This window comes from Xiphophorus hellerii, chromosome 1 (genome assembly GCF_003331165.1).
Source record: "Xiphophorus hellerii strain 12219 chromosome 1, Xiphophorus_hellerii-4.1, whole genome shotgun sequence".
Lineage (NCBI taxonomy): Eukaryota > Metazoa > Chordata > Actinopteri > Cyprinodontiformes > Poeciliidae > Xiphophorus > Xiphophorus hellerii.
Genome location: NC_045672.1, coordinates 15873731 through 15894900, shown reverse-complemented (window position 1 = coordinate 15894900; position 21170 = coordinate 15873731). Strand labels below are relative to the sequence as shown.

At 38.0% G+C, this 21170-nt stretch overlaps 1 protein-coding gene across 2 annotated transcripts; it reads left to right on the top strand.

Moving 5' to 3' along the window:
• The first annotated feature begins 395 nt into the window (after positions 1-395).
• c1galt1la (core 1 synthase, glycoprotein-N-acetylgalactosamine 3-beta-galactosyltransferase 1, like a) lies at positions 396-7593 on the top strand. 2 transcript variants are annotated; one of them, XM_032574360.1, is made up of 5 exons: positions 396-637; positions 1047-1180; positions 2880-3135; positions 5391-6055; positions 6678-7593. In XM_032574360.1, the coding sequence occupies exons 3-5, from the start codon at positions 2925-2927 to the stop codon at positions 7026-7028; spliced, it is 1227 nt and encodes a 408-aa protein (XP_032430251.1). In that variant the 5' UTR covers positions 396-637; positions 1047-1180; positions 2880-2924; the 3' UTR covers positions 7029-7593. The 2 variants fall into 2 exon arrangements, with proteins under 2 accessions (XP_032430251.1, XP_032430241.1); XM_032574350.1 differs by lacking the exon at positions 1047-1180.
• Positions 7594-21170: the final 13577 nt, after the last annotated feature.

The following is a 21170-nucleotide window of genomic DNA, read 5'->3' as shown; positions in this document are numbered from 1 at the left end:
AATACAGAAATATTATATTAAAAGCTGTTATTCAAAAGGTATTTAAAATCTGACAAGCGACCAATGTTACGTGTATTCTAATTTTTTAAATTATGATTTCACTGAAAGGTTTAATACTGCCTATTTCTGGATCCAAACATCAATTCGTGTTGCTTGCATAAAAGCGTTAGGGCGACCTCCAGCGGTAAAGAGTTGTACAGCTACATGTTTGCCTCCATTTCTTTTCCTTTTGCATCTCGCATTTCTAATAAAACGTGTCTTGTTTACATTAAACAAAACATCGCATATCTAAAGCAAAAACGAAATAAATAAATCTATACATATATTATGTACATATCTTAAACGTTGAAGCCTTCTTCCTTATGCGTCACTGTCTGTTAGCCAATGAGAAACCGCATGTGCAGAGCTAAGCCGTGTGGGATTTGAATGGTGTAAATCTGGACGCTGTGTGGCTTTTCTCACTGTAATCATCTTATTCAGCCACGCAAAAAAACCGCAGAGAACCTCAGTCATGAAGAACTGTTCGTTGGCTGAACGTGTGCAGCATTTACCGATGCGTTGTGTGCCCATTCGAGGAAACACTGACAAGCTTTAGGAAAGCAGTCCGTGTCCACAAATGACTGATCCCACAGCGAAGGTAATAAACACACACACACACTGGATTTATATTGGTCTTTAGCCATCTGTGCAAATAGAAACATGATACTTTTGCTATTTCTGATTATTTACGGCGAAACGTGGAGTTCATTTTGTTTCTTTTGTGAGCTCAGACCGCATGTCAGATTACTCACTATATGTGTATTTTCTTTTCTTGTGTGAGGATTCAAGTAAAAGACAATAAATACATGCAATATAAATCCTTTCATTCCAAGAAAAAAATTATAATTAGGTTCATTATGTTTATTGGGGTGCTTAGTTGACAGTAAATCATAATATTTTTAATTCAAGAAGCATCATAAGTGAAACTGAAGGACATAAGCCACCTTTTCAGTTGCAGTATGCAAAGTTTTTTAGACTCTCTTTGTAAATGAGTCTCTTTCTTTCAGCTGGAAATATGTAGTTGTACACTATCAGGCCATGACTCCCTAAGCCACAAAACTTCACTGGATTCCTGAAGGTGAAGCGTGTCTGACAGCAAGATGTTTGCAGCGGAAACTTTTAGCCTTCTCATAACTATTGTGTAAGTGCAGATAGGATTTGACATTTGGGATGAATTGTTGCTTTACCATTAGTTCTGTGATATAAATGTAACTGCATAAGTACTACAAGTTAAAAGTATTATTATTTGGTTTAAAGGTGAAGACACACTTGTATATTAAGTATTATAAGTTGTAAAGCCAGTTGCACTTTTTTTCCCCTGCACATAGCCAATTTCTTTTGCTGGATTGCCAATATTTCTTCCATGGGTTATTTCTGATAATCATTATGACCACTGCAGATCAAGAGGACTCCAATAAAGCTGTGGTTGTGGAGAAGTTCGACTTGGAAATGACCCAGACGTCTCGCCGTGACCCTTTGACCCTTTCCAAACTCTAACAGCCAAAAATTTACCTTTACTTTTTTTTTTTTTTGCGGGGAAGGTCAACAGTTAGTGTTATCGTTCTTGTCATTGTTTGAAAACCTGTCAAATGCAACTGTGGCAGAAAGCAGCAGGTGAAACAAGAAAACCCAGTTTGAGTAGAACATTTTTCTCACCACAAGCCTAACTTGACACGAGGGTAGTGTATAGTTTCTCAACCTTGGGAAACTGTCTCTATGATCAAGATTACAGACGTTAAAGCAATAGGAGTAGGCATTGTTGAAGGAACGGTAAGTACGCAAAGTTTACTTATAAAACGCCTCTACTGATAAAGAGAGTCGCAAAGTCCTGTACAAGAGGGTTAAAATCAAACTCCAACACTATAAAAGTGGTGACTTGTTGAGTCAAGGTTGGATAGAGTGGGGGGTGGATAAATAAATTTTACCTTGGTCTGCTCTCAGATCTGCTGCTCCAGTCTGTCATGGAGAAGAAAGAATTTCATCACAAAGGAAAACTCTCAATTTACCAGTCGGTCTACGTTTTGACCCCGACCTGTAACGATGAGATAAGCATTGTGGTTGTTCTTGTAGATTTTCCGAGACTATCCAATGAGAGAAGATCATTGATTCAGCACTTTCTAAAGGGGCAATTTGTGGAAACAATTTAAGAGTTTATCTGGTGTGGGTAGATTTAAATCTTTGTAAGTTGGTGAGTAGGAGAAAAAGGGCAGGGAATCATAATATCTTCTATCTTCTACATGCTCCTTTTTGAACAAATGATGTAAAATTGCATGCCAATGGGCTTCATTATTTGTTTTCACTTTCTTTCTTCTGTCTTTATTGTTTGTTTTTTCAAAATAAAGAAATTGTCATCCATTGCTCTTAACACCTTGGGACAATGAGACAGTGCTTACACACCGACGACCTTTTCATTGGTTTTTACATTTTTTATTTTTTTTAAAAATTATTTTCTTAGGTGCCAGATTTAACAGTTGCTGTTTTCATGGACCTCTAGAGCTTAGGTGTCCAGCGTAAGTTACAATTGTGTCAGACCGAGGCAAAAAGTTAACCTTCTTTTTAATACTGGAAATCCTGAGCTGCACCTGAACATGGCTTGATGAACAGCTAATCTCATTTCATAGTTCTACCCAGAGTTCCAACCAAAGGCATGCTGGTGTTTGGATCGCTCAGGAGACTGAGTGACCTGGTGCAAAACTACAGAATGCTCTAAAGACGCGTCACCCTATGTTATTGTCCATTGAACTCTTTAAGGAATAGAGATTTGCCACATGAGGGTTTAATACTAATGAAATAATAAGATGCTCATCAATCTGATTAACTTGTGCTTTTGTTCCATGTAGGCATGCTATAAGTTGGGACTTTGCAGAACAGGAGAGACTTTCACCATGAAGGGCCCCAGCTCCAAATGGGCCTTCTCACTTGGCTTAGTGGTGGGAACCTGCAGCATGTACTTCTTCCTGCATCAGCTGTGGTTCGAGCGGAGCTACCCTGTGCTCTCTGAGGCTCAGGAGACAGCCACAGTATCAGGGGAGCGGCCAACCATTTGGAGGAGAGAAGGAGGCGCACTCATCAACCTGCTCCACCCTCACCAAGCAGGTGCTATGCATGCATGTTGTGGTAGATTTAAATTCTAAATGCCCATTGTGGTTCTTTTCTGTTGCTTTTTTAGTTAGCAAGACTGTCTACTTAAGGAAGCACTTGGTAGTTTAACTGTACAGACAAAATAACTCCTTTAAAATAAATCATCTTCTGAAGTTATCCAACTTAAGAACTCCAAGCCTCTAATTTGAACAAACACCCCGAAGCAAAGTTTAGAAAATAGAGGCTAAAAACTACTTAAAAATTGTCTCGTTATAGAGTAATTATGGTCATCCCATTTTCCTGTTAGTCAATGAAAATATTACAACTGAAGAATTTCAGAGTGTACTGATTGATTTGACTTAATTAATAAAACATAAGATGGTGTGCTGTCTTGCAGAAGAATTGAACTACTTACCCTTTTACAATTTAAAACCACAAACTTCAGAGTTATTTATTGGGATTTTATGTGATACCAACAGAAAACTGTAAAAAAAAATGGTTACATAGTGTCCTTGAACATCTAGGCATCAATATCATTACCAATTTTAAGCTTAGTCAGATTAGTTAGAGAGCATGTTTTGTTCTCAATTAGATTTTGACCTCTACTTTGACTGGGTCACTCTAACACATGGATCTGCTTTGATCTGAACGCCTGAATTGTCGCTGTGGCTGAATGTTTAATTACTTAATCTGCTGGAAGCTGAACCTCCTCCTCTGTTTGCAGCGTTTTACAGTCTGTAATAGGTTTCAGGGTGATGTGTTTTGGCAATTGGTTGCACAGGATTTAAAGGTAAAAAGGGCTAAACACATTTTTGATGAAAGGTTGCACTGTATATCTGTTTCCTTGCAGCAAGAAGTTCCTGATTTCAAATCCTGGCCCCTCATTCTGCATGGACTTTGCACGTTCCCCTTATGCATGCATAGGCTCTCACCGCCAGCTTCCTCCCACAGTCCAAAAACCATGGCTGTTAGGTTAATTGGTCTCTCAAAATTCTCATTAGGTGTGAGTATGTGCTTGCATGGTTGTTCGTCCTGTGTCTGTGTTGCCCTGCGATGGACTGGCGACCTGTCCTTTGACTGCGGGAGATAGGCACCAGCTTCTCTCATGACCCTGCAAGGATAAGCGTGTTTGATGATGAATGGATGGATTGTTAAAAAATATTTTCCACTTCACAATTATGCAATACTTGATAGGTTTATTTTGTCATAACCTGCAAAGAATCAGCCAGAGACAGAGATTAGGTTTCTTTTGATTTCTTTTCTGCAGAATAGGAGAATTGAGAACAGACGCGACGAATCGCTGTCAAACACTGTCTGGACTCAATTCTGCCAGTTCTTTCTTTGCATTTCTCTTTATTGTATAGAAAAAGGAGGTTGGGCTTCTCTTCACACAGTCACACAGAGAATTGACCAACCGTCTTTACATTCTGAAACCTCCTATGGACATGCCCTTATAAGGGCATGTGGCTGACCACAACTAATCAGTTACAGATGGAACTAATAACACATGAATGTTTAACGTTTTTAGCTTCCAAGCAAACATCCTAAACAAAGTTAATAACATACTACAAAAGAAAGAGAAGTTAAGTAAATATAAAAAGAAGAATAATATGAGAGTAATAATAAAAAAAGAATAATCTAAAAAGAATAATATGAAAACATAACTTGTAAAATAAACTCATGAGTAAATGAACAGGAGGATAATTTTTCTAACAATACTCTGTCGATTGGTCACAATAAAATCCAAATGATATACATAAAAGCTGCTGGTAATAATGTGACTAAATGAGGTTAGGTTTAAGGTTTGCCTTATGAAATTGTAGAACCACACATACTGTGCTTACAGAGTAGGATTTGTCTTGGAAAATACAATTTTGGCTTATTTACTGGGAAGAATGAACTAATAACAAAGGTTTTTGAGCAGGAACTGATAATGGAGGTTTCAGTGAAGATGTTTTTCTTCTCTTTTCCACTGAAACTCCTTTGAACCGGGTAAATGAGAGAAACTCCCAGGGGAGAGATGGATGGGAGGTGCTGTGTACATGACTGGAAAGATATACAAGAGTGCTTTAAGTTTCACTTCTGTCTTCCTTTTCTTAAATCACACGTTGATTTCTGAGCCTTTTTCTGATTTTCTAAATAAAATATCTAAAGACAAATGCGCATTTCTCTGATTGATTCAGCATTTCTCAGCGTATCTCTCTTTATCAAAACAAAGAATAATTTTCCTAAGCAGATTGTAACACTGGTGTTTTGTTCTCTGTATGTAGATGAAGACAGCAAGGTGGCAGACATGCTGTTCCAGAGGGTTCGCATTCTCTGCTGGGTAATGACAAGGCCATATAACCTCCAGAGCAGGGCCAGCCATGTCCGAGCCACCTGGAGTCGGCACTGCAACATTGTGGTGTTCATGAGCTCCGTGGAAGACACCTCCTTTCCCACTGTGGGGCTGGGCACCAAAGAGGGCCGCGACCAGCTCTACTGGAAAACCATCCGAGCCTTCCAGTATGTCTACGAGCATCACGTGAATGAAGCAGACTGGTTCCTTAAAGCTGATGATGACACCTTTGTGGTGGTCGATAACCTGCGTTGGCTTCTGTCCAACCACACTCCTGAAGAGCCCATCTATTTTGGTAAACGCTTTAAGCCGTACACCAAACAAGGCTATATGAGTGGAGGTGCGGGGTACGTGCTCAGCAAGGAGGCCCTTAGAAGGTTTGTCGAAGGTTTCCAGACCAAGGCTTGCACACACACCACCCCTGTTGAAGACCTGGCCTTGGGGCAGTGTTTGGAGAAGATGGGTGTTCTGGCAGGGGACTCTAGAGACACGTTGCATCGGGAAACCTTTCACCCGTTTGTGCCGGAGCACCATCTCACCACAAAGTTCTCCAAGAGCTTCTGGTATTGGAGTTATTGTTTCTACCCGATTGTTGAGGCAAGTCCCTTCATGTGCTATATCCGGTACTAGGGTTCAGCGCTGTAAAGTGGAACTGTGGCAGTAACTCTTAGTATAACTAATCAACATGAAAGCCAATTACTGATAGTTCTCATTAGGCAGACATCCTCTGAGTGGATTAGCCTTATTAGAAAAGGGCATTTCGGGTGAAGAAGCCATGCGGATGAGAGACTGCATGGAGAAATAGAAAGACTTCATAAATTCATTTAATTATAAGCTGAAATTCTTGGTCTAGCTTTCACTCCAATTATTTGCTGTGAAAAGTCATATTTGTTTATGATGAATGGAAAAGAACAAGCTGTTCAGTCAGATGTGAATCAATTTATGGAGGAAGATGCCAGTTTTTCTGTTTTCTTCAAACTAAAAGTGCAGTAACATGAGCATAAACCCCACAGAATATTCATTTCATGCAATAATTGTAAGCATATATTGGAGCAGCATACCAAAGTCTTCCTAATAGGAGATCGCCAATGCTCACTTTTGCATCTTGCTCATAAATTGCTGTTCTCGTGTGAGATTGGCTGACATTAAAATGCTAAGCATGATGTTTGTTGTGTAATCTATATGCTTGATATGCACTTTTCTTTTTGTGTTTTTTCAGGGTCCACAGTGCTGCTCGGACCTGGCCGTGTCATTCCATTATGTGGAAGCAGAGCTGATGTATACTCTGGAGTATTACACCTACCACCTGAGAGCTTATGGCTACGTACCACGCTACCTGCCCTCCGCGCACCGCAGGCCGAGACTGCACCCGCAGACAAAGATGGCCGCTGCTGTGAGCGTTACAGTGTCTCAGGAGGAGATGGACACAACCAATCGCACAGCCCCTGTTCTGCTTGTCAACAGAAACCGAACCATAGAACAGACACTAGCAGAGAGGGGCAGGAAAGAAGATGCTGATTTTAATTTACCCATAAATAAGACTGTAAGCGCACAAGGCAGCCATCACTGATTCCAGATGCTACTGAAGAATCTTCAACTGCTGTTTATCTGCTCTGGTTACAGCTTCTTCCACACCATGACAAGGTGATCAAAGCCAGGATGGAGACTTTTTGCCCTCAAAAGGTTTGCTGCTCTGTGAAGTATATTGGCCACGGTAATATTATAATACCCCCTTGGATATAATCTCAGAATATTTCACAGTATTTCTCAGACAGCGCTCCCAGTGGGAGTGGAGACAAATTAATTATGGCTCAGTGGCAGCTGCGTATTGCCTGGGTATATTTTTACCTAACGTAAAAACATGCTTTTTGCTTAATCATGTTTGACTGCGCCTGGGTTTGTGACCAAATCAGCGATGTTGTAGTGATGCAGAAACATTTTCACTTATGTCATCATTAATTTTATTTTATTTTTCTTATTAAATGGAGAGCAGCAGTACATTGTGAAACTGTGAAGTATCCAGGATTTTTATGGACACTTTGATTTTAATTAATTTAATTAATTAATGATGAACTTCTTTTTCTATTTTAACCTTTTAAACCACAAGCACAAATAAACTTTGAAATATTATGAGATCCTGGTCATCTTTTTGTGTTGAATTCTAGATTGTTTTCATTAGCAGCTCAATATTTAACGTGCAGCACGATAGTGTTTGATACAGCAGCAACTGTGCTGCAGAGATGCTTTTTGACTGATGCAAAGCTCTAAAGTCCTAATGTGCATTTAAAGGCAAGCTGTTCTGTTTCAGAGTGGCGATAAACATAATTACATATTTTCAGTGAATCCCATCATGTGATGCCATATTGTTTGAATTTCCAAATCACGAGCTTGCCAAAAGATCACCATCATTAAATAATAAAAAAAAGTAGTACTAACAATGGACTAAAAATGTAATCAGATTAATCACATTCTAATGCTGTGATTAATCACTATGATTAACATTGTAAGCCTGAAATACGTTATGTATGCAGTTGTGGATCTTGCAGGAATGGTGCACATAAATGCGCAGATGTGGGTTGTGAAGCGACGCAACACAAGAAAGTTGAACAAAGTTAAACCTTTGTTGCTGTCTGGTATTGAGGAAAACGTTCACCTTTCGCTGTCGTTCGTCGCTCCGCGCTGCTGTGAGCAAGGTAACCCTCCGTGAGAGAGACGCTTTTAGGTCAGCATCATTAATCTGCATTTATAAGATTATTATTGTAGCACATTTTTAGATCAATCGCATGTGTTATCAGGTTAATGTTGACAGCCCTCTAGAAAATATGTGAAATTTATGTTTATTTTCAACTTTGAACAAAAAAAGAGAGAACAATAAAAACTGAAAATATGACTTGTAATCAGTGGCGGCGCCAGGGGGGCCCAAAGGGGTGCTATAGCTCCCCCTGGAGAAGTCATAGCACCCCCAACAAAATATCAGATTACCATTTTTCTTCTTCATCCATGTCACTATTCTTTAGTATGGGGTTGTTGTGATATTTCCCTCACAAAACACAGATAATTAATAAAAACAACAACCAATGATCATATTGAGTAAAAAAGAAAATCCCATCTTGCAACAGGAAATGAACTTGTAAGCCTATTTTCACTCCCGGTAAACAACTGAAAGGAGCAAGTAATGCAAAAATGGATTGTTTTCTACTACTCAATTTTCCAAAGATGGGATCAACAGCTCAAAAGGAAGCTGTGGAGAAAACAGGGAAGGTCAATTTGGCAGTATTTCAGATATTTAAAACAAACAAAAAAATTATCAATAATTATTGATATCGACTGTTAAGATATCATGACATGTTTCTCAGCCGTATTGTCAACCCCTATGTATGCTTTAATTAAAGCCGCAGTGTGTAAGTTAATAAAAAAATTTGTATTTTACATATTTGTTAAAACTATTAGCATGTTGTGACAGTTTAAAATGAGAAGATCTGAAAAGAACAATCTCTTCCACCTCCTCCCTGAGCTACTATTGCTGTCTGTAGCAATGGACCGCTCCTGACCAAAAACAGCCAATCAGAGCATAACGGAGGGTCTTAGCTCTGTTGACTTCACATACTTGCTTCTCAAAGTTCTAATGGCGGAGAAACAACTTACTGCTACAAGAAAATTGTGTATCTGCCATCATTAGTGGCTATGCTAGCTAGCATAAACATTTACAACAGGCTCTGATATCTGGAAGGAGCAGTAGCAACAAGAAGGAGCTCAACCATGGATGCATACCATGAGATGAGCAGCTCCATGGGAGATGGTGATTGACAGCACTAAGACCTTCCTCCTGGCTTTGATTAGTTGTTTCTAGGTAGCACTGGAAGCACTGGGAAAAGGCAGAGGAGCTTGATTTTTTTCACAGATTATCTGTTTCATACCATACTGTCATGGCATATTGACAATTTCAACAAAAAAAAAAATATATATATGTAAAAGTTACATACTGCATCTTTAAATAGCAGATTACCACATATTAATTATACACTTTATTGGTCACTGGTGAAGATATCTGAGTTTTGAGTGAGCCTCTGTTTGTGCTTGCTTCTGTGTGTGTTGGAAACTTTAAGAACAAATGATCCTTAGCAGCACCCTCAGTAAAAAAGCTTAGCCCCCGTAAGCACCTTCAGAAAAAAAATCTCTGGAGCCGCCACTGCTTGTAATTATTCTTTGTCTTTCAGGTAAAACAGTTACAATCTGCTTGGTTCATGGTTACTTTCATCAACCAGCTGCTTGGCTGTTTTTCCATCAGACTTGTTGGCCGTTTGTGCTCCTCTGCGATTTTCAATTGAAGCCAAACTGAAAAATGTGTGACTGAGTGTCTACAGCCCCTGAAGTGACCTGAAAAAGACAAACAAAAAAACAAAGATATCATATGCAGAAATTATAAATCAGCCAACTATATATACAGTATATGTACATGTGCAGTACAGACCAAAAGTTTGGACACACCTTCTAATTCAATGGGTTTTCTTTACTTTCATGACTATTTATAAGGCAAGAAATCCCACTTATTAACCTGACAGGGCGCACCTATGAAGTGAAAACCATTTCAGGTGACGACCTCTTGAAGCTCATCAAGAAAATGCAGAGTGTGTGCAAAGCAGTAATCACAGCAAAAGGTTGCTACTTTGAAGAAACTAGAATATAAGGGGTATTTTCAGTTGTTTTACACTTTTTTGTTTAGTGCATATTTCCACATGTGTTATTCATAGTTTTGATGCCTTCAGTGTGAATCTACAATGTCAATAGTCATGAAAATAAAGGAAACTCATTGAATTAAAAGGTGTGTCCAAACTTTTGGTCTGTACTGTATATATATATATATATATATATACTGTATATATATACAAATACTGTATATATATATATAAATACTGTATATAGATAGATAGATAGATAGATAGATAGATAGATAGATAGATAGATAGATAGATAGATAGATAGATAGATAGATAGATAGATAGATAGATAGATAGATAGATAGATAGATAGATAGATAGATAGATAGATAGATAGATAGATAGATAGATGCTTTCCTGAAACTCACCTCAGTCTGAACTTGTTGAGAAAAATTCCTCTCCGTTCTGGATACTCTCTTCTCCAGGGACTATTATCTAAGAGAGCAGACGAAAAGGTTCATTATAGGAGCACAAATTACAAGTCTCATATTGTCTACATACTAGAACCGGAAAGAGGAATTTAGATGGCCAATGAAAAAATCAGCGCAGCAGCTTTTGTACTCCTGAGATCTATAACACTCACCAGAGTCTGAGCTTCTTTTTCCCATAAGACCAAAAAACAGCTCATCTGTTTCCCCTAATAAAGAGAAATCAAATTATTGTTTTTATTCCACATACACACTCATTGGTTTATAAGGATGCAGTTATGTTGAATCTCACTTTTTGCTGCAGTTTTCGAATCTTCATCTGTAAGACACAGAGGAAATACAAAGTCAGGTAACAAATTCTTCCAAAAAAACAAAACAAAAAAACAACAAACCTTTACAGTTTACAATTTGATTTACCAATTTTGCCATTTTATCTTCACTTGTTGATATTATAAAAGAAAATAGTAAAAAAAGAAAATACATAAATAAAATCAGCTAGACATATTAACAACAGTCTAGCCAGTATTTCTTTTGCCGTCAACCACAGAAAGCTCTCAGGATCCGGTTCTGTCTGCTCTGCTTCAGGTCTTCCAGTAATAAAATTTTCCGAAAAGAAATTTACCATTTGATTCACCAATTTCACCATTTTATCTTTAGTTGATGATACAATTTTTTTAACTAGTACAATTGAAAATACATAAATAAAGCCAAGCAGATATATTCACAACAGACTAACCAGCATTTCTTTTGCCCAGCATCCCGTAAAAGCTGTCAGGATCCGGCTCTGCCAGTCTCCTTAGAATGCTCTGCTTCAGGTCTTCCAGTAACAAAGTTTTCCAAAAACAAAAATTTACTATTTGATTTTACCATTACATCTGTAGTTGATGATAATATATAAACAAACTAATAAAACAGAAAATACACAAATAAAATCAGCAGATATATTCACAACAGACTAACCAGCATTTCTTTTGCCCAGCATCCCGTAAAAGCTGTCAGGATCCGGCTCTGCCAGTCTCCTTAGAATGTTCTGCTTCAGGTCTTCCAGTAACAAAGTTTTCCAAAAACAAAATTTACTATTTGATTTACCAGTGTTACCATTTTCTCTATAGGTAGTGATATGCCACAAACAAAGCAATAAAACATAAAATACATACAATAAAATCAGCAGATACATTCACAGCGGACTAACCAGAGTTTCTTTTGCCCAGCATCCCGTAAAAGCTGTCGGGATCCGGCTCTGACCGTCTCCTTAGTATGGTCCGCTGCAGGTCTTCCAGTCTTACAGTCTGCTGAAGATATATGAATAAAATAGTCAGTTTCCCTGAGAGGGGAAAAAAAAAAATCATCTGTGAAAATCTGCTTGATTTACGAGTTTCAGGGAAACCTACGTCTGAGGAGGCTGTGCGCGATCCGGTTTCTTCGCGTCTGGAATGACTGAAGTGAAGTTTCATGATGAGGAACAAAGTCACCAGGAGCAAGCCTCGTTTCATTTTCTGAGCAGCAACTGTCCGAAAAATATTCACAGTTACTCTTTTGTTTGTTTATTATTAGTAGTAGTATTGAGGAGAAACGAGACTTTTTTTTTTTTTTTAAAAGAGCACATCTAATTGTTGCGAGCAAAAAAACAAAAACTACTGCGTAAAGAAGCGCAAATAAAGGTTTAACTGACATGACTGATCTAGGTTTGCTTATTTTTGACATAATAAAAAACATATAACAGCATAAAATCAGACTGCAAACATAAATTGTACTTTATCAAGAAAGATTTCAAACATTCAGAAATGTATATTTACCTGTTGTTTTGTTTTTCCTCTGGCAGATTTGTTAAATGCGTCAGCTGCGTGCGCCCTGGTGCGGAGTGGAGCGGATATGCGCTAAGATCCAGTCTTGATAAATGAGACGTCCGCGCTTTGCTGTATTAAATATTAGTCAGAAACCTACGTAAAGCCAATCAGCAGCTGGAGCGTAGGAAGGGTAACAGGTCTTACGTCACGTCAAGCTTTCTCCTTGATGGTTGGGCACACCTCGCCCCTCCGCACCCCTGGACATGAAATAATAAACAGTGTTGGTAAGGTAAGGGGAATGGGTTTAGGAGCAACCACATGTAGGGACATAAAAGACGTTAAATGAAAGTGGGCTTACATGTTTTACAACATCCTCTAGATCTTTGACTTTGACGTATGTATGGACAAAATTTTTAACAATGGCTTCAAATTATTTTCCCAAGATATTTTCTTTTTCTCAAGAAGCATCATCAGAGCTAATGATGCACATATCAGTCAAATCAGATATGGAAGTGGCCAACTTTGTTTTATTTGACTTTGGTCGTTGATTAGCAGACCAGAAATAAACTTTCTTTGTTTGTTCGTCAAATGCACGAAAAGTATGACCTATCGTTTTTCAATATATTAATTAATTAACCAATAGCAAATACCCTGCCACTATTTAGATATAGTGCCACACAAGGTAGCAAATAGGCTGGCCTTGAGTTACATAACAGCTGCATGTTCACTGAGACTTTTCCACACAGTAGACATAGCCCTCTGTCTATAGGGTGCCCTGGCTCAAGGGTGCCATGAGGCAAAAAAGAAAAAAGAATATGTTAGCTGAACATTGAAGGAGTTTCTATTTGTTATTTGTGTGTCCACTCAGTGGACACTGAGCAACAGAATGAGGGGATCACCTAGTGCAGCATTCATGTCTTTTCTCCTTTGATTAGTCCAGTGGATAAGTAATAAAAATCAACTTTTCTTTTGATGCCAACATCTATTCAGCCTGAGAAGTTTATTATAGGGCCACATACCCATGTTGGCTGGGTACACTTGTTCAGATTTTTATTCGTTTAATAAAATAAAAAAAATAAAAAAAGGTGAGGTGAATCATATGGATTGATGGGTTGGGACGATGGTGCAAAAGAAAGGGTCAATCATGAAACTCCATCTTCTGTTCTATTACAAACTACTACCCTTTTAATTGAACTTGCATCAAAATTGTATCCGTTTTTTGACAGTAGAAGAAAAAAATAGAGCAGTTCAAGCTTAAGCCATCCTCAGTAATTTGGAATTAGCTGAGAGAATCTCAATCGATGCACCTCTGTTTATTATAATATCCTAGAAGCATCTTTGATTTTCTTTAATAGTAGCTGATAGTCTTTCTGTATCCTTATGTCTTAATGTGAGAGATTTTCATTTCTGTCCACTGATTTTTGCTTTTATATTCTATTTGCGATGGGAGACAACACATTTCCTTTCAGATGCAAGGGAAATTCAAAAACCTTCGCCACTGGGTTTGTTTTAGCAACGAGGTTTGGGTTTCATCTGAAACTGTGCTTGAAAAGCTGCAAACCAGGCACAGAACCTTAAGAAAACGTCTATGATGTGAAAGTGGATTAAGGAGTTACTTAAAATTGTGTTTGATAATGCACATCTTCACATCCAGACTATGCAGGTTTGATTTTTTTTTTTAGAAGAAGCAGTATTTTTGTTGTTCTTGTTGTTCTCAGTACAAGTAATAACCTTACTGTCATAGGACTGATTTAACTGATTTTAATACCTGCCTTGGGAAACATAATTAAAATAATATTATTTTTTTCATACTTCCCCTGTGGCGACAACATAAGCATCATGCCAGACCTTTAGGTGAAAACATTGTAGAATGTTGACCCTCAGAGTGAAACGAAATGTGTTTTCCTTTCAGCTTTCCTACAATCTATACTGTTACCTGCTAATTACACCACGCAATCTAATTTATGCAAGTCTTTTATTACAGAAAAGACACAAAGTGGTTTTAAATTTTAAACGGCAGATAGCGATGCCACTTATTGTAATGCTTCAGCAACCAAATTCCATTCTTTTCAAATAAATGACTGGTAGACTGTGGGCTGCACAAAGCCACATTTATTAGTACTTGTTGCCTTGCAGCAGGAAGTTTGAAGTCCGAATCCCGCCTGCATGTTTTCACCAGGAAAACATGCAGAGTTTGCATGTTTTCCTGATGAAAGTATCAGCTCTCTCTGAGTGCTTTGGCTTTGACGCATAATCCAAAACAAGTGTATGTTTGGTTGTTTGACCTCTAAGTTATGACTGAGTTTTTGAATGCCTGGTTGGGTGTCTCCGTATGTTGGTCCTGTGATGAACAGACAGCCTGTTCATCACAGGCTGTCTGTTCAGCCTACACCCTGTACAGGGTGTAGTGAATCACTGTGCAACTAATGGAACCTGCAGTCGTATGTTTTGACTCCATCTCCGTCTGTCCACCCATCCAAAATCAATGAGCTTTACATGAGCATAACACAATAACAGATTATGAAACAAGCAACTAACATTACATTTGACCAATTTCCACAATCAAGAATAATCACCAAATATACATCTAATATAATAAACAACGTTCCAGTTTGTATTAATCAAAGTGGGATTTTAGCCGTGATTTAAAAACACTCAGTGTTTTGGGTGTTTTTCTGTTCACTTTTCTGGAAATTTGTTCCAGGTTTATGGTGCATAAAAACGGAGAGCTACTTCTCTATGTTTGATTCTGTCTCTGGTGATGCAGAGCAGGTCAGAGCCAGAAAACCTGAGTGGTCTGGAAGGTTCATACAACAACCGTTCTGTATAAAGTGATTTATAAAATAAGTATTATATTCTAGTGTAAAGACTTCAGACTTTAGAACTGGGGTGATGAGCTCTATTTTCCTAGCTTGGTGAGGACACATCCTAGATCAGCTGCAGCTGTCTCACTGACTTTGTTAAGTTAACTGCTCAAACACTACATTTTAAATAATTTTGCCTATGAAGGGAAGGTTGGAAATTGGCCTGTATTTCTGCAGTAGTGACTTATCCAGATTGTTCTTTTTTAACAGTAGTTTGATAGCTTCTATTTTAAAATCCTGATAAAAGGAGTTTTCTATTTGATATAACAAATAACAGGCAGAATATTTTTAAGGAAAATTGTGGGTATTTCCTTGATAGTTGAGAATCTAAAACACCTTGACAAAACTGAAATCAAAAGTACATCATATATCTTTTTGTGCCACTTTGCACAACAAAATTTGACTGAGTTTAGTAAGCACTGCAGGAAAGGCATTTTTAAAAAAATAGTCATTTTCAGGGAAATGATACTTAGTACTCATTTAAATATGGAAAAGACATTTTAATGTTTTCAAAATAAATAAATATTGAAACCGACAAAATTGACACTAAAAACACCATCAAACAATTAAGAGTTCAAACCAAACCCATCACCTTTTTTTTTTTTGCAATCACGCATCCATTTACAGTTGCGCTTGTGTATGTGCACTCATTGGAAATGCAAATGAGTGTAAATACCTGAGTAAAGCAAACTTTGATAACAGGCAGGTGGATTTATGTTGCAGAAATAACTGGCTGCAGCCGTTGGAGATTTACACCAACAGCTCAACAGCAAGCGAATCCGCATACGTAATTTTACTAAAAAGGTTAACGACTGTTTTACCAATGGCTTCCTTTTATTGTATTTGTTTTCCTCCTGCATGTAATGGTGCTGAAGGTGTGGTTGAAATGAAGGGACAACAGCCGTGTGGAGGTGTGGGAGGGGAGATCTAAAGGAAATAGTGAAGTCATTAATGGCATATTTACATTATTGATGAAGATTTTTTTTTTTTCATCTCCCGTGGTAATCAAAGTGACTCTCCTCTTGGAGCACAGTGTCGGGGGGCAAAGAGCGCCAGTGGCTGTTTATCCACAACGTACGCTTTCATCTAACCAAAAGACAATTGACTATGAGCTACAGGGCTGGAGGTGCTGCAATGCATCACAGATATTGTCAGCTGCCCTCTGGACGTCTGAACAATATGACGTGAATTCTCCACTCGTATGTTGCTTGGATGTCACCTTTTCTTGGTACCTGACTCACTATCACATTTGTTGCACTCGTATTGGGTTTGGATTCCCCTCGGAGTCCCAGACAGCCTAACATGTTGTGGGGCAATCTCTCACCTTGACAGGTCAGCGGGATGGTCAACAAACACTGTTCTGACACAGTATGAGATTGTTTTAAGTACTTTCACAGCAGGCGTGATATATTTTTAGGGAGGAATATTACAAGATAAACCTGTTGATTAGGTTTAGAGACGGTTCAGATTTTTTTCACAAAGATTGTGTGTGGTCTACTTTGTTTGATTAGTATCTTACCAACAGAACAACACAGAAAGACTTACGTCAAGATTGGGGGGGGAGGGGAGTCTTGTTTTAGGTTTTAAGGTCTGTTAAAAGATACATTTCTGTATCAGAGCACCGCCACCTAAAATATAAAAAACTGTGTAAAACAATGCAAAATATCCAGCTATCTTCTGTAAGGTCATTAACCCAACATTACACATGAACAATTGATCAGGTTATAATATTAAAATAAACAATGACACAAAGGAGTACACAGACATACCCATATTGATTAGTTGGGTTAATTAACAGATTGTGAGCTGCTAAGGACTCCACAATTATCACAATGATTAACACTAAATATTCCCTTCTAGACATCTTTAATTACTTCAAAAACAAGAAGTAGCAGCACAATCGACACAATTAATTATAAACACAGAGAATCTGTGAAAAATCAGGCTCCTTTCCCTCCTCTCTGTGTTTCCTAAGGTCTTAGCACTGCCAATCAACCTTAGCACGTTAGCAGCTGTGCTAATGGCAGAGAAGCTACAGCTACTCTCTGCCATCAAACTAACTAGCTTGTGCATTGATGCGAAGTTCTGTTGTGGGAAAGTAGCAGTAGAGTAGTAGAAAGTTAGAGGAGGGATGTGAGCAGAACATACATGAGCTGATTGGCAGCAATAAGATCCACTTCCTGGCTCTGATGGGTTGTTTCTGACCACGATGTGTGTTTCTCTAGATGGCTGTGGGATCACAGGGAGAAGGCAAAGGAGCTCAAGTTTTGGTCACAGAATATCAGTCTCATATTATTCTGTCATATTTTTAACAAATATGTAAAAAAACATATTTTCTATAAAAGTTTCCTTCTGCAGCCAGTTCATTCTGCTGCAAATCATCTCCATCTTGTGATTCTATCACCACTATGCTTCACTGTAGGATCGGTGATGAGTCGTACCTGGTTTCCTTCAAACACGGCACCGGACGTTCACACCAAAGAGTTCAATCAGACCAGAGAATCTTGTTTCTCACGGTCTGAGAATCATTCTGGTGCCATTTGACAAACTCCAGACCGGTTGGTTATATATGCCTTTTGTGAAGGAGTGGTTTTCGTCTGGACATCGTGTCATACAGATCCAATTAGTTATTTTCTGCAGAGATGGTTATCCTTCTGGAAAGTTCTCATCTCAGAGAAATGCTGGAGCTACACATTTAATTTTTTTTTTTTTAAACATGCTGCAGCTGCAAATAGAAACTACTTTCTTTATGTTGCAATCCATATGTTTTTATTGAAATTCCACCATGACTTGCCATCAAATAAGAACTCTTTCATGTCTCTCCACTAAAAGGTGAAGAACTGCAGTTTTCCTTTACCGTTTCAGGCACGGTGGTATCTATTGGAATAGATTAATATTAAAATCTTATTGCTTTGTAGGAATAGACCAAAGCTGTTCCACAACCTGAGCAAAACAATTTTCATCTCATCAGAATTTCACAATTTGCATGAGATTACAAATAATTGGATTCTTCAAATTAAATTTGGTGAAAATTAATTCAGAAAAACAGCTTGTTCCACAGTTAGTGTTTCTTTTTAAAAATCTCAATAACTCTACAGCTGCTGTTGTCATGCCCTCTTTGAGATGTTGTTAGGTTTTATGTTAACACAAAATTGCATGTTTGGGTCAATATTCATTTTCTGAGCTTCCAATTTAGATTTGTAGTGCCTTGCAAATCCACACAAACAGCTTGAATTTCTTATTTTTCATGCTAAACAAGCTTGACTTCCTGGCATTTACATGGTAGATGATACCAATTTGAATTGGAGAACAGGCATAGTTGTACATACAGTATATACTTAACCCCTTTTACTTTGATATTCTGAAATAAAATCCTCTGCAACCAGTAGCAAGTCCATGCAAATGCAACCATGAAAGCAGACGCTCAAACCTTTTTGTCACACTTCATTTGATGTTTTAAAGCAGCAGATAGAGCCTGCAGTACCACCACACCGTGATCCCTCTCTCTGATTGAGCTGCCAGTCATCCATTGGTGCAGACTTTAGCAGCACGAGAGTGAAAAGATAAAGTAACTTCCAGTCTGGACTTCCAAGGAGAGAATAACGTAGTGGCCCCTGCACGGGAAAATGCTATGAAGAGACTGTGCAAGCCAAACGCAGCAAGAGGCATGTGTGAAGGCGCGAAAACACAATAAAGATGCGAGAAATCACAGTGCAGATTTAGCTATATTCATATACAATGTGGCGCTTTGAACAAAGTGCAGAATCTCTGGCCAATAACTCCAAACGGTATCCTGAAAGTGTGAACCCTGTCACAGAAAAACAGTTTGTCACACTCTTCAGAGCCATCTTGCTTTTTTTAGCCTTCATGTTGCTCATGGCGACGTGAGAACTAAAAAAAAAAAAAAAAAGCAGGTCTTGATTCAAAGCCTCACCATGGTAGATCATAAGAAACACCTGACAATAATTGACTTAATGGGTACTAATCAAGTGGGGGAGTTTTAACTGTGAGACCACTTTATACCCCTCCCAGGGGGCACGCAAAATGACTTTGATGGATGCAGTTTTTTCTGCTCGCTCTCCTCTGGGATCTTTGACTCACAAGGTCCTGAAGTGTCACTTCCATCTAAATGTTAATTTGAAGGCTGCTTTTTCAAAGCTGCCATGGACGCTGATGTTTTTTGATAAGTCATTTTACATAAGATGATATTTTGCATAAAACCAAATAATGGCAATGTCTGAGCTATAATAGTTTTTTTTTAGTGTTTTAAAATTTGTTTTTTAGGTCCATACTGGGAAAGAAATCTTTTGTTCCAGTCCCACAATAGCTGGCAACAGAGGAAAAAATAAGATGCTTTGATGCTTTTGAGACCTTTGAATCTCTATTTAAATAAATGACCTTTTTTTCATCTGTTTTGAAACTGTATTGCCTATTTTTCAGCCACTGAGCACACTCTAAAAGACACATTAGTCTCCTGTCCTGGTTATCACAGGCGCAATCAGCGTGTCTTATACTGTCTCCCCACTTTCTTATTTACACTTCAGTACATAAAATTGCTGCAATCAGGATGACTCACATAGGAAATTGTTTTAAAACTAGAAAGTATCATGTTTGAGTAGAAACAGAGATCTGAATCAAACAAACTTTTGGCTTTATAGGTTCTTTGCTTTGGTGGCAAAAGTTTGTCTGTAAACCAGAGGTGCTGTTCTCCACATCATAAAACTCAGGGAAAGCCTGGACACCTTACATTGCCATAAAGTTAATCAGTGAAGTGAAAATAAACTTTCAGAGTATTTGTTACCTGGTTGTTTAATGTAGTTTAATGTAGTCAATTCAACTCAGTTTATTTACATGCAGTGCCAATTCACAAAGTCAAAGGGAATTCAATCATAGACACAGATTCCAACATCCATCCCAAATTGCAGTCAAGTTCTGTTGATTGTTCAAATTGGTTTAAAAAATAATATCCAAGGAAAACCAGCAGATTTAAGCAAATCATTCGCTTCGTCGTAGCATTTCCTTTTTTTTTTTTTTACAAGCATGTCAAAATGGTGGACACAGAAGAATTTTTCCATATTAATCATTGGCAATAGTAGCTCTTTTGATGGCTTCATCTAGGACAGAAACAAACCCAAGCAGAAAAGCTCTGAGCCATTTTTCAAGTCTATGGGATAAAAGACGGTACATGCAGTTGATCAAAGTAAAGCTCAGCCAATAGCTCTGTATGAGACACAGGGTTAAACAATGAACGATATTGACCCAGCCGATGCACTGGGTAGGTGTCCCAACCAAATTCAATATAGAGTAAAAGTCAGAGCAAATATGAAATTAAAAGTTTAAACAACAGCAAATAATGCAAAATTGGAGAGCAGGATTAGAATATAGCAGTTAGGAAAAGCGCCTATTTGTCATCCAGCAGTCCAAATCTGTAGCAGCATGACAAAAACTTAAGCCAATATTAGTGAGATTTATCAAACAGGAAAGTTTTTACACTAGTCTCAGAAATAAAGTTTCTGGCACATGGGCTAAAAGTGAAAAATAGCTTGGTCATTGGTTGATCATTAATGCTTCACACATTAACCCATGTTACAGAAAGATTTATTCACCAAGGTGCATAAATCTTGGTGAATAAGGATTTACCAAGAATCTTTATTCTTGGTAAATCTGAATTCTGAATTCTGTCCAGTTCAGGACAGAATTAGAAAAAAATCTAATGAAAATGCACAAAGATGGTTTACATATTATAACAGCAAGACTTTAACAGAGACCAATATAATGCATTGTGATCAACATAATATTAGCAACTGAAAATGTAAGAAAAGGCAGAGAATTGTACATAATCACTTGCATTGATTAGTATGCAAATACTTTGCATTAGAATGCAAAGTATTCACAGAAATTAAAAACTGCTTTTT

What these genes read in the sequence shown, in the direction of transcription:
- c1galt1la (XM_032574350.1), top strand. Translation starts at nt 617, where the DNA reads ATGACTGATCCCACAGCGAAG. An exon ending in TGACTGATCCCACAGCGAAG is followed by an intron (nt 638 to 2,879) that starts GTAATAAACACA and finishes TGTTCCATGTAG; the next exon opens with GCATGCTATAAGTTGGGACT. An exon ending in GTTTCTACCCGATTGTTGAG is followed by an intron (nt 6,056 to 6,677) that starts GCAAGTCCCTTC and finishes GTGTTTTTTCAG; the next exon opens with GGTCCACAGTGCTGCTCGGA.